The sequence below is a fragment of the Globicephala melas genome, chromosome 2 (genome assembly GCF_963455315.2).
Source record: "Globicephala melas chromosome 2, mGloMel1.2, whole genome shotgun sequence".
Taxonomy (NCBI): domain Eukaryota; kingdom Metazoa; phylum Chordata; class Mammalia; order Artiodactyla; family Delphinidae; genus Globicephala; species Globicephala melas.
In genome coordinates, this window is record NC_083315.2 from 150,677,487 (window position 1) to 150,691,321 (window position 13,835).

General features: G+C 35.4%; 1 protein-coding gene across 16 annotated transcripts in view; it reads left to right on the top strand.

Moving 5' to 3' along the window:
• TTLL5 (tubulin tyrosine ligase like 5) overlaps positions 1–13,835 on the top strand; it is a 306,774-nt gene that overhangs the window by 77,095 nt on the left and 215,844 nt on the right. For 12 of the 16 annotated variants that reach the window (XM_060295064.1, XM_060295066.2, XM_060295069.2 and 9 more), the window contains 3 exons: positions 714–755; positions 8,579–8,692; positions 8,968–9,059. In XM_060295064.1, coding sequence (XP_060151047.1) covers positions 714–755; positions 8,579–8,692; positions 8,968–9,059 — 248 coding nt within the window. The remainder of the gene's footprint in view (positions 1–713; positions 756–8,578; positions 8,693–8,967; positions 9,060–13,835) is intronic. The other 4 variants (XM_060295070.1, XM_060295068.2, XM_060295075.1 and 1 more) reach the window with 1 other exon arrangement.

The following is a 13,835-nucleotide window of genomic DNA, read 5'->3' on the forward strand; positions in this document are numbered from 1 at the left end:
TCCCACTTGCGTCTCTCTCCCACCCTCCCTATCCCACCCCTCTAAGTGGTCACAAAGCACCAAGCTGGTAGAGGGTTAACCTAGGCGTACTAGGAAAACTGAATTTAGGCAATCGCGTTCCTTTGCAAATTGTTTTCTGCAGTATCTGTGGCAAGAGCCACAGGACTGTGTATAAAGGATTACGAATGTTTCTGTGCATCATTGACAGTTTCTGCAAGTTCCACTCTAGGAGTAGCTGTATGTCAATCTTGGATGAATTGATCCCTTTTCTTAGCTTGCCTGTCAGCTTTTACTGGTGACTCTTTGCACGTAGTGGAGACTCTATTCACTGTTTGTTCTGCATACTGGTGGGTAATGGCATGACTTCATCCATGAGCAGTCCACAGGACACTTACTTAAAGGCTAAAGAAGCTATAGATTACATGTACTGTGTGAGACCATTTTATCAGGTAGAATAGTTAACTTCAGGATCTTCAGTACGTGACAGTAGGATTGAGTTCTCAGTGGTGAGAAGGTGAAACTGGAATGGTTATACCGCAGGAGAATGCAGTGTGAACGATAATAAATGCTCTAATCTTTTAAGAGCAAAATATAGGGCTTTGGCTTTTGCTGTCTGCTTGAAGATTATTTTTGTCACCATAGATGTAGGAGTTGGAAAATACAGGCATGTTAGGAAAAGATAAGGCTTTATTCCATTTTTCTGTCTTTTATAGCGTCCAGTATCTGCACAGTTTCAGTCCTCAAGCACCAAACAGGTAAGTTCTGGATCGTTTGGAGATTTCATTCAAAGTTTTATCTCCATTCCCCAAATGAAAAGCCATTTAGCTTCACTGTTTCACAGTACATATTTCATGCACCTGCTTTTTGAACAGTTTAATAATGTAAAATAGAATAAGTGAAAGTGAATGCACAGAGATCTTTTTGGATGTAGTATATAAGAGTAGAGGTTGCAGGAATTTATGAATCCTCTTTTTCTGATGGTGATTATGCTGTGATAGAGGCAGTTGAATTTAAATGATGAACAGAGTTTAGAGGATATCTATTGTTCTGACCAAAATATTCCAGGAAAGAAATGTCATAGTGCACAAGTAACCTTTCATTTGTGCAGACATCTTATGAAACATACCCTTGTCGGTAGCTTAATATTGGAAATGTTTTCACATTGGGTATTGGGCTGTGTTTGAGTTTTTTAACAGATGACTTTTCTTATATGTAGTAATTTGCAGTTTTATGAATCTTAGAAACTCTGCCATATTTGGTGTCTCAGATGCTACGTTTAAAATAAAGACAAAATATGTTATCTCAGTCTCTTAATGATCAGCATTTGTCCTCTTTCTATTCTTGTTAGCAGTATGTGAAATAAACTGTCGCTTTCTTCTGTGCAGATTTTTTTTAACATCTTTTGAAGTGATAGGATTTGATGCTTTGATATGAGTGATGTAGATGTTCTCATTTATAAGTGTGTCACTTGCAATTATTAGTTCTTTAGTAAAAAGCCCCAGTATATTTATTTTGGCATTTGTAGATAGTGTTTCTGGTAAGCTGGAAGCTGGAATTATAACTTTCTTAGCTACTGTTTTTGATAAAGTGATTTACATGGTTTATATGAATCAAAGAAATGAAAAAAAGACTCACTGGCTGTGTTGTCTAGTATTTGGTAACTGATTAGTATGGTTTTGTAACACAAGTTTTGTTGTTTAGTTGGTAGAATTCAAAACTCTGTAATAGTGTTTTGTATTCAGCAGGTACCTAAGTGTGCAAGCTGCTCTCTGTGGCAAACAAAAACCAAGGCTGTTGACTTCAAAGAGCTTGCACTCTAAATATCTCTTGACCTAACCTATTTAAGGAGAACATTAAAGTACTGTTTCATAGCCTTCTGAATTTGACTCCAAAGAAGTGTCTTTGACGTGGAAATCTAATCTTAATGTCCCATTACTCATTTTAATTCTATTCCACCTAGCTCCATTGCTTGAATTGCCATAAGTTGCGAATAACCTGTGGACGAGCAAGGCCTCTCTTTAGTGGTTATTTATTTCAACACTGCTCACATGACACAAAGTCTTTCTGGCTTTATTCAGCCAACCTTAAAGATATTGAATTCTTCGACTCTTACTGTCCTTTGCAATGTTCTACCTTGTCCCTATCTTTCTATTAATGAAGCACTCTCAAATCCACAGTAGTTTCATCAGAGCTAAGTGAGAAAAGAGAAGAAACTTTCTGCTCAGGCCATTTAGACCGTGTAAGCTTTTCTTTTTCTGGTGGTGTCAGATTGTGAAGTCACAGTTTTTTGCTTGTTGTCTGATGATTCTCTTTCTACATTTCTCCCTTCCCTTGAATACCTATGGTTCAACATTTTTCACGCCCCAGAAATTACATTTCAGTGTTCAAGCAGGTGATATGGTTTTGTGGGAAGAATGAGGACTTTGAAGTCAGATAGACCTGGGTTCAAATTTGAACTCTGCCAGTAACTGTTAGACCTTGGGCATGTTCCCTTACGTCTCAGGCTCACTTCCCACATCTGTCAAATGAGGATAGTAATACGTACATGGAGTTATGCTGAGAAAGGAATGATCAAAAGTAGGTAAAATATTGGGGATACTTTTGGACACATAGTTTACCCTCAGAAGATTTAGTCTCCTTCATACTTTTGAGTACTGTTTTTTGTTTTTTGTTTTGTTTTGTTTTGTTTTGTTTGCGGTACGCGGGCCCCTCACTGTTGTGGCCTCTCCCGTTGCGGAGCACAGGCTCTGGATGCGCAGGCTTGGCGGCCATGGCTCATGGGCCCAGCAGCTCCGCGGCATGTGGGATCCTCCCTGACCGGGGCACGAACCCGTGTCCCCTGCAGCGGCAGGCGGACTCTCAACCACTGTGCCACCAGAGAAGCCCTTGAGTACTGTTTTGATTTCCCTTTTTGCATTGTCAGTATCTGGTGTTATTTTGATATTCATTTATCTATAGTCATGTCTTTTCACATTTACTGTCATCAACAAATGCAAATCAACCCAATTAAATAAATAATTAATTAATTATTCATCCTCCCAGACATCAATACAGATTCTAAATAATGCTTAATCAGTACCTGATCACTTCCCAACTTGATCCACTGCTTCTTATCTTATCCTACAGTTGCATCTTTTAACTGTGTTCAGCTTTTGTTGGTATATTTTATTTATTATATCATGATGCTAAGTCCTGATTGGAAATATAATTTAAAATAAAAACTATATGAAGTTTTCACAAATGCTTCTCTAAAATCCAAAGACATTAAATATATTTGCTCTATTCCCCCTTTTTGTTATTTTGTCCTAAATATCAAAATTATAAAGCATATTTTAAAATAAATAAGCAGTCTCTGTACTACTATTCTTTATGAGCCCATTAAACTCTAAATGTTTATGGATTTTTTTCTTTTAATATTTGTTCCATTATTTTACTAGGGATTCAAGTTAGACTCACCAGGCGGTAATCGCCAGAAGCATACTTCTTAAATTTTTGAAGATTGGTGTCTCATTTTTTTTTTTTTCCTAATCCTCTGGTACCTCCTTAGTTCTTCATGATTTTTCAAACATAATTGTAAGTGGTTTTGGTAAATTTTTTTGTTTTTAAAGCCAGTTCTGTTAATAGCAAGATGCATGTCTCTCAGACCTGCTGACTTACATTTAGTACAGATTTTCAGATGCTGCATATCTTTTTTTACTGTAACACAAACCTACTTACTTGCTTTTTTTTTTCCCCTAATTTCAAAGTAGTATCATTATATGTAAGCCTTCTCTATTAGCCATTTTTGGTCTGTTTCCACCCAGATTTATTCATATGTGGTTTTTTTGTTCATTTTCTTTTGTTTGATAGAACTGATTTATTTTGCTTTTTAAACTTGACTTTTTATTTTCTGAGTGGCAAGATGCATCACATATAAATTGAGCTATTTCTAGTCCATGTATTTTTAACACAGAATTCTAAACTTTGTAAAGTTGCATTGGGAGGCTTTTTATTCTTTGTATGTGTTCTCTGTCAAGCAGATTTTTTTTTGCCCCTCAATTTTGATATCTTTGAGGATACCTCACCGTTTTTTTTCATATTCTACCTCTTGTCCAGTTCTCCTTACTGGTACTTGCCAGCTTTCTTTAGGGTGAGAACCATTTTTCTGATTCAACACCTGTTTCTTACTGCTGTGAGTGGGGGCAGGTGATTCCCTGTCTCAATAATTTCACATTCTCAGCCAGTTCTTCCCTAGCAATGAAGGTTAGATGCATATTGGTTTCTTCTCTGGGTATATTTCTGAGTCCTACGTTGTACTAATTATAATTTAACAACTTTGATGCATGTTGCATGGTAGAATTTTTACTGAGACAGTTTAAAGTCTATCTGAGAACCCAGTAGTTTAAATCTTGTGTAACTAGCCAGGGGCAATGGTTCCCTTTAAGTTTAGAGGAGCTTTATTTCCTTAGTGTATTTAGTCAATCCATTGGAGTATGTGGATGTATTCTATCCACTACCCAGAGAACATAGCTGAGCTGATGTGCCCAAAGTCAAAACCACAGAATGGCTTGTATTTGAACTGCTTTGCTCTTGACAGTCCTGATGGCCTTTCAAATCATTCTGATTCCTTTTTTTCTTTTGCTTTGCTTTTAATTTCCAAGTATCTCCTTGGCACTCATAAGCATTTCTGGTTTTTTTCTTTTTTTTTTTAATTATTATACCATCTTCTCCCCTTTTCCCTCTGCTTTTTCTCTCATCTGTGTCTATAATTCATTTGTTAAGAGTTCATTTCATTAATAAATATTGGTAGGTTTCAACCAGTGGTCTAGGATAGTAATGCTTTGTTGTTCCTGTATAAATACATTCCTGTATAAACCAGTACAGCAGATATTATGTAGATTTAAAAAATTCTCTCGTCTCAAATTTATTGAAAAGCTGAGATTGGCAAAATATTTTTGACTTTCTAGTCTGATTATTTTCCACTGGCTTCCCCAAAGACACAGGAAACCTGGGTGGATTTTAGAGAGGCATTTGAGATACCTAGACTTCGAGAGCTACAACTTTTCTTATTTTTCTCCCTCTCAGCCTTCTTAATAGTTGACATTGAAGTAAATAGGTGAAGAGATTAAAGGAGTTTCTAGCCACATTTTTTTTTCTCTTTTGGAGTAGCATTGACCTTTTCTTTGCGCTCTGGTGGTAGTTGTGGCAATAAAAGAATAAAACAGTCGGTTTATGGGAGTTAACAGCTGAAGCATTCATCTAACAAGCACCATTACCCCTTCCTTTTCTAACCTCCCAAAAGCCCCAGCCAGCAGCACCTGCTTAAACTCCTACCCACCCCACCCAAATAGCCCTCATGTAGGCACACAGTGGCTAGAGTTAGGACTGTGGACTGTGAGTAACAAAAGAGTGGTTGTGAATGTATGTAGGAGACAACTCTTTAAAAATGACTGGGAGAGTTTTGGAGAGCTAATTCATTGTTTGGGGGAGCAGGTTTAGATGAATAGAGGAAGATTGCAACATCATTATAATAGTCTCAATCTCTGGAAGCCAGGAATATCATGAAGCAGTTCCACAAAGATGAAAATTAGGTCCTAGAAAAGCAAAAAAAAAAAAAAAAGTTAAAAAGATAAGAACGAAAAGTAAACAATAAATAAGCAAACAGAAAAAACCCCTAACAATGAAAAAACAGATAAGAGACTGAACCAACAAAAACAAAACAAAAGGACAAAAAAAAGGAAAATAATTTTTTAAAAATTGGATGTGCTCATTAGATGTTATTCAGTAGTGACTTGATCCATGTTCTTATAAATATGACCATTCCTTAAAACTATTCCTATAGGTAATAACTATTTCTTAATATATTTTTTCTTATTAACCTGGTAATACAGTTAATCAGCATCTTAAAATAACATTCTTTCTATTCTAAGATGCTTAATCTTTATTTTTATTACATCATTAAAATGAATGCTTACTTCATATTGTCTTCTTTCACAATTTCAGAGGACTTCAAGATATTCTTAAATAGTGTGAAGTGATAAGGCAGCTTGACTTTGGAGGATTTACTGCCAGTGGCTTTCTGATCAAAGCCATGCTGTCACATGTGAGGTAGATAAGTCTTTTTAGCAAACAATAAGTAGTGTGTGAAGATGACATAAGTCCTCAAAACATCCATTTAATATTTTGGCTTTTCCAAGTTATATGCTAAATAAGAAGTCACACTTTAAAAAATTTTTTAAATGATTCTATTACTTATATTGATTCCCTTCTTAAATCTTAAACATTCTTCTTGATTTCCAACATGTGCTGTATAATGTATTTCCAGAGATCAGAAGGGAGTTAAATTTTTTCCCAAAATCCTCTGCAAAGTTTAATTCTAACCATGGTTGATCTATGTGTCAGCACATTATTCATTTACTTATTTGTTCAGAAAACATTTATTGATCTCCTACTCCATCCCAAGTACTGTTCTAGATGCTGAAGATACCACAGGAAAAGTTAAAGAGATAAAAGTTCCTACCTTCACTTGGTGCTTGTATCTGCTCATTTCGTGGTTTTTCTTCCATGGAGTTTCCTATCAGAAAATCTGTGTTTTATAACTCCATGCTAACTTTGAAGATTAGTATATATTGGTCTCCCTTGTGTCCAAAGGTAAAGCCATTCATGGTTGTTTATGTACAGGTGTGCATTAGTCTGCATGGGCAGCCATAACAAAATACCATAGACTGGGTGACTTAAACCACAGAAACTTATTTCTCACAGCTCTGGAGGCTGGGAAATCCAAGATCAAGGTGCTGGCAAGGTAGGTTTTGTTCTGAGGCCTCTTCTTTTGGCTTGTAGGTGGTCACCATCTTGCTGTGTGCTCACATGACCTCCTTGTGCTTGCTCAGGCAGAGAGAAAGAGAGAGAGAACAAGCTCTCTGGTGGCTCTTCTTTTTTTTTTTTTAAATTAATTTATTTATTTTTGGCTGCGTTTGGTCTTCGTTGCTGCACGCAGTCTTTCTCTAGTTGTGGCGAGCGGGGGCTACTCTGTTGCAGTGCACAGTCTTCTCAGTGCAGTGGCTTCTCTTGTTGTGGAGCATGGGCTCTAGGCCAGTGGGCTTCAGTAGTTGCGGCATGTGGGCTCAGTAGTTGTGGCTCGCGGGTTCTAGGGCACAGGCTCAGTAATTGTGGCGCATGGGCTTAGTTGCTCCACAGCATGTGGGATCTTCCCAGACCAGGGCTCGAACCTGCATCCCCTGCCTTGGCAGGCGGATTCTTAACCACTGCACCACCAGGGAAACCTGGTGGCTCTTCTTTAAAGGCTATTAATCCCATCAGACCAGGGCCTCACCCTCATGTCCTCATCTGACTCTTATTACTTCCCAAAAGCCCCATCTCCACATACTGTCACATTGTGGGGGTTAGGGCTTCAACGTAGGAATTTTGGGGCAACACAAACATTTAGTCCATAACAATGAGTATTGCTGAAAATGTCAAAAGTTAGTTGTCAAAAAGCCTTTCCATAGACTGTGTATACAAAAAGAAAAATAAACAATGGTTCCTGATGGTAGGACTTCTTCTGTCTGGTCAGAGTTACTTCCAGGACTCTAGAGAGACAAATTATACCCCCATTTCTTGGATTATTCCTTATTCTTTGTAGTTGGCAGATTTATTTGCCTTATTTTTTCAGTCATCTTTTTCAATAATAGTGTGTCTTCATGCTTCATACTATTTGATTTCCTTTGTTACCTTTGTATTTCTCTGCTCTCATAACATCAAAATCTCTTAAAAGTTTTGTTCTCCAACAGCCTTCCTGATCATCATTCAGAAGCTGAAGTAGCCAGATCATCTTTGGGGATCCATAAGGAACATGACCCACTTGGCTGCCTCCTTGGAGTACCCAAGGCAGTCATCCTAGATCCAGTGTCTTGTAGTCTAGCAACTACAGTGTTTCTCAAGTTGTAGCCTTTTGCTCACAGCTCTCTTCTGTGTCACTGATAACTTTCATCCTAATATTTCCCCCTCAAGTTCTAAAACATCCCACTGTCCAACTTTTTCATCTGTGACATAATAGATTGCTCCTGTTTCTCGGTCTTTTTTTTTTTTAATTTTATTTATTTATTTATTTTTATTTTTTGGCTGCGTCGGGTCTTCATTGTGTTTTTCTGTTTTATGTCTTACTTTTCCTAACTTTACTTCCCCAGTGCTGAAAAGAATATAGTTACTTACTGAAATAAATACATATTTAATCTTATGTTGAGGTTATTTTCAGATTTTTTTCCCATATCTTTCAAACTATTAAATGTATTCTAAAACCAAGATTAGGAATAAGTTACTAGCTTACAAAGCCACGTGGACATCTTTCTTTCTTTTTTTAATTTGTATCTCTCTTAACCCATAGTGTTTTCCTACTATTCTATTTTCTCTTCTTTTCTTTGAGTTTACTGGCTTTCATCTATTTCCCAGGGTTTCAGGCTAAGAGATCAATTACAGAAAATGGGCTTTGGATTTGAGCTTATACATGTTATGAAACATAATGGTGTTGAGGGACTGACTAGAGGGAAATGAAGAAAGGTGATGAAAAGATATTTTTGTTTTTCTTTTTTCTTCTCCTTAGCGTTGCCGTCCACTCTCTGCCAGTGACGCGGAAATGAAAAACCTTGTGGGCTCAGCACGGGAGAAGGTGCCGGCGAAGTTAGGTGGTTCTGTGCTTGGTCTGTCAATGGAGGAGGTAAAGATAACTCTATTTCAGGCCTTTACGGGTTAACATAGGCTTCAGTGAAAATTAGTGAGTGATTCGTAATATTCATGACCAACTCATATCTTATACTGAACATGGGAGAAATAGCTTCTCAAAAAAACAGCATCTTAAATGGAATTAATTTCTTCCTTCATGCTTCTTTTGTATTCTCGGTTCATAACTCTCTTCCTCTGTCCTATTACCACATGGATTACAGTTTTTAAAATAGGTACTCATTTTATTTTATTTTCTCTTCCTCCATGTAGATCAAAGTTTTACGGAGGGTGAAGGAAGAGAATGATCGGAGAGGTGGATTTATTCGCATATTCCCTACATCAGAGACATGGGAAATATATGGGTGAGGTGACTACCTTTTTTTTAAATCTGTACTTCAGGTCAAGAGAATTGGATTAATTGTGACACAGTATCATCACTGCTCTCCACATGGTGCCTTTCTTACATTTTTTTGTTTATTTATTTATGACAGTATGAATATTACCCAACCCTGCATTATTCCTCCCTTTTTTCTAGTTCCCGTCCTTCTTCCTAACTGCCCCCTAACCCAGGGTTAGACACTGTCCTAAATTTTGTGATTATCATTACCTTGATTTGAAAAAAAAAAAATTGGTTTATCATCTATATGTGTGCTTAAACAATAAATTACTTATTTTTAATCATCTTTGAGATCAAGTTTACATGCAGCAGCATCCATTTTAAGTTTGATGATGAATTTTGACAAATACAGACATCAGTTTAATCACCACAATTAAGATATAGAACATTCCATTACCTCCAGATGTCCTCTCATGCCCCTTCACTGTGAGTCCCCCCATTACTGTGAGCCTCAAACATCTACTGACTTGCTTTATATCACTATAGTTTTTCTAGGATTTTATATAATAGAATCATACATTATATATTTTTTGATGTCTGGATTCTTTTGTTTGGCATAATGTTTTTGAGAATTATCCGTGTTGTTGTGTGAAACAGTAGTAGTTCATTCCTGACTATTGTTATGTACTATTTCATTGTATGAATATAGCACAATTTGTTTATCCATTCACCTGTGTGGAATATTTGGATTGTGTCCAGTTTTGGGCTGTTCTGAAGAAAGCTGCTATTATGAACATTTATGTACAAGTCTCTGTGTGGATATATGATTTTATTTTTCTTGGATAAATACCTAGGGGTGGAATAGGTGGGCCGTATGAAAAGGGATAAGAGATAGAACCATTTTACATTTTGCCAATGATGAATGAGAGTTCCATTTGCCTTTCCATCCTTGCCAACACTTGGTGTTGTCAGGCTTTTTAATTTTAGGCATTCTAGTGTGTGTGTAGTGTTTCTCTGTAGTTTTAATTTACTGTTCTCTGATTAATAATGATATTGAGCATTCATGTGCTATGGGCCATTTATGTATCTTCTTTTTTCCATTTTAAATTTTAAGATTTTTATCTTTTTATTATTGTGTTATAAAAGGCTCTTGATACAAGTCCTTTCCCAGATATTTACATTATAAATATTTTCTCAAAGTCTGTGGCTAGCTTTTTCTTTTTTATAACAGTGGCTTTCAAAGAACAGAAGTTTTAAATTTCAATGAAGTCCAATTGACCAATATTTTTTTAAGGTTTATGCATTTCGTGTTTTCTAAGAAAACTTAGAAAAGAAATCTTTACCAATGCCAACTTCACAAAGCTTTTTCTCTTTTGTTTTCTTCTAGAAGTTTTGTAATTTTGGCTTTTATATTTAGGTCTATGATATGTATTGATTTAATTTTTATGTATGGTGTGAGGTAAGGGTTGACTTCCATTTCCTTCCATATGGATGTCCATTTGCTCCAGCACCACTTTTTGAAATTATGTTATTGAATTTAACTTGGCGTCTTTATTGAAAGTTAACTGAAATATATATGTATGTATATTTCTAGACTTTATTCAGTTTCACTGATCTACATGTTTGTCTTAATATCTGTAGCTTTATACTAAGTCTTGAAATTAGGTAGTGTTGTAAGTCTTCCAACTTTGTTCTTTTTCAGAAGTATTTTGACTATTTTGTGTCCTTTGTATTTCCAAAGAAATTTTAAAATTTCTTTGTCAATTTCTACACAAAAGTCTGCTGACTTTGGATGGGCATTGCATTGAACATATAGATTAATTTTGGGTGAGTGGATATTTCAGTAACGTTGAATTTTCCAATCCATGAGCATGATATATCTCTCCATTTATTTAGGTCTTCTTTGATTTCTCTTAGCAATATTTTATAGTAGTTTCCAGTGTAAAGATCTTGAACACGTTAAACTTATCACTTAGTATTTCATGCTTTTGGATGATATTGTAAATGTTATTTTTAACAGCTTTATTGAGTGATAATTGACATACAATAAGTTGCATGCATTCAAATTGTACAATTTGATAAATTTTCACATATGTATATATCTATGAAACTACCACCACAATCAACACAATGAACATATGCATCACTACCAAAAGTTTCTTTGCTCTCCTCTGTAATTCCTCTCTCCTGCCCCTCCTTTTCCCTTCCCTGCCTATTCCTGTCCCCAGGCAGCTACTGATCTGCTTTCTGTCAATAAAGAGGAATTTGCATTTCCTAGAATTTCATAAATAGAATTCTGTTGGTTGTTCTCTTATTTGCTTTTCTTTTTTACCTGGCAAGATTATTTTTTGATTTGTACATGTTACAGTATGTATCAATGGTTTAATTTCTTTTTATTGTCAAGTAGTATTCTGTTATAGGCATATATCAGAATTTGTCTATCCTTTCATCTGTCGATCAATATTTAGGTTGTTCCCAGTTTTTTGTTATTGTAAACAAAGACTCTATGAACATCTATATAGAAATTTTTGTCAGAACATGTGCTTTCATTTCTCTTGGGAAAATACTTACTTGTGGAATGACTGGATCATATCATTGTATATGTGTAACTTTTTAAGAAACTGCCATATGGTTTACCATTTTACATTCCTATCATAAATGTATGAGAGTTCCAGTTCCTCCATATCCTCACGAACAGTTGGTATGGTCAGTTTAATTTTAGCTCCTCTAGGAGATGTGTAGTGATATCTCATTATGGTTTAATTTGCATTTTCCTAATGATTAATGATGTTGAGCATGTCTTCATGTGCTTGTTTGCTGTTCGGTGAGCAAATATTTTGCCCATTTTTTAAATGAGATTATTTGTTTTCTTATAATTAGTTTGTGAGAGTTCTTTATATTTTCTGGATATAATTCTTTTATCAGATGTGGGCTTTGCAAAGATTTTGTCCCCCAGTATGTTACTTGTCTTTTCATCCTTTAAACAGTGTCTTTTGAAGAGGAGAAATTTTTAATTTTGATTAAGTCCAATTTGTCCTTTTTTTCTTTTAATTACTGTGCTTTAGTATCTAAGAAATCTTTGCCTATCCCAAGTTTTCTTCTATTTTTTTAATAGAAATGTTGTAGTTTTAAGTTTTACATTTAAGTCTGATCCATTTTGAATTAATTTTTGTATATGGTATAAGATATGGATCACAGTTCTTTTTTTTTCCAGATGGATATCCAGTAGTTTTAGCATCATTTTTTGAAAAGACTACCCTCTCTCCATTGAGTTGTCTTTCACTTTTGTGGAAAACTGTGTGGGTCTATTTCTTTATTTTTTATTCTTTCCCATTGATCTTTTTGTTTTTGTGCCAATACAGTGCCACACTGTCTTGATTACTGTAGCTTTATAAAAAATCTTGTTCTAACTTTGTTCTTTTTCCAGGTTGTTTTGGCTATTCTAGGTCATTTGCCTTTCCATTTGGATTTTAGAATTAGTTTGTCAGTTTCTACAAAAAAGCCTGCTTGGGATTTTCATTGGGATTGTATTGACTCTCTAGATCAGTTTGAAGAGAATTGACATCTTAACAATATTGAGTCTTCCAACTCATGAACAAGGTATATCTGTCCATTTATTCAGGTCATCTTTAATTTCTCTCAGCAGTGTTTTGTAGTGTTCAATGTACAGGTCTTTTACATTTTTTTGTCAGATTTCTTCCTAAGTATTTAATATGTTTTGATGCTATTGTAAATGATTTTTTAAAATATTTATTTATTTATTTGGTTGCACCAGGTCTTAGTTGTGGCACGCATGTGGGATCTAGTTCCCCAGCTAGGGATCGAACCCAGGCCCCCTGCATTGGGAGTATGGAGTCTTAACCACTGTGCCACCAGGGAAGTCCCTGTAAATGATTTTGTTTTGTTAATTTCAGTTTCTGATTGTTTGCTGCTAGTACATAGAAGTACAAATGATTTTTCCATATTGATCATGTTCCTATAATCTTGCTAAACTCACTTATCAGTTATTGAAAGTTTTTGGAGATTCCATTGGATCTTCTACCTAGTTGAAAATGTCTGTGAATAAAGACAGTTTTCCTTCTTCATCTCCAATCTGGATGTGTTTTATTTCTTTACTCTTGTGTGATTACACTGGCAAGAACCTCCGGCACAGTGTTGAATAGGACCAGTGAGAGCAGACATCCCAGTCTGGCTCCTGCCTAGGGTAAGCAATTAGTCTTTTGTCATTAAGTATGATGTTAGTTTTAGGTTTTTCATAGATGCCCTTTATCAGATTGAGGGAGTTCCCTTTTATTTCTCTTTTGCTAAGAGTTTTGATCAGAAATTGTTGTTGGATTTTGTCAGTTGCTTTTCTGCATCACTCGACATAATCATATAGTTTTTCTTTTTTGGTTTGTTAATATAGTGAATTACATTGATTTTTGAACGTTAAACCCAACATTTCATTCCTGAAATAAACTCTACTTGGTCATGATACGGTATCTTTTTTATATATTGTTGAATTTGATTTACTGAAATTGTATTTGGATTTTTACATCTATGTTCATAAGAGATACTGATCTGTAGTTTTCTTATAACGTCTGTGGTTTTAGTATGAGGATAAGATATATAAGATATTTCAGTCTTTGGTTTCTGGCCTCACAGAATGAGTTGGAAAGTGTTCTCACATCTTCAATTTTCTGGAAGAATTTATGGAGAATTGGTATTATTTATTTCTTGAATGTTTGATAAAATTCACTAATGGAGCTGTCTGGACCAGGAGTTCAGTTTCAATTTTTTTAACAGACATAGAACTGTTCAG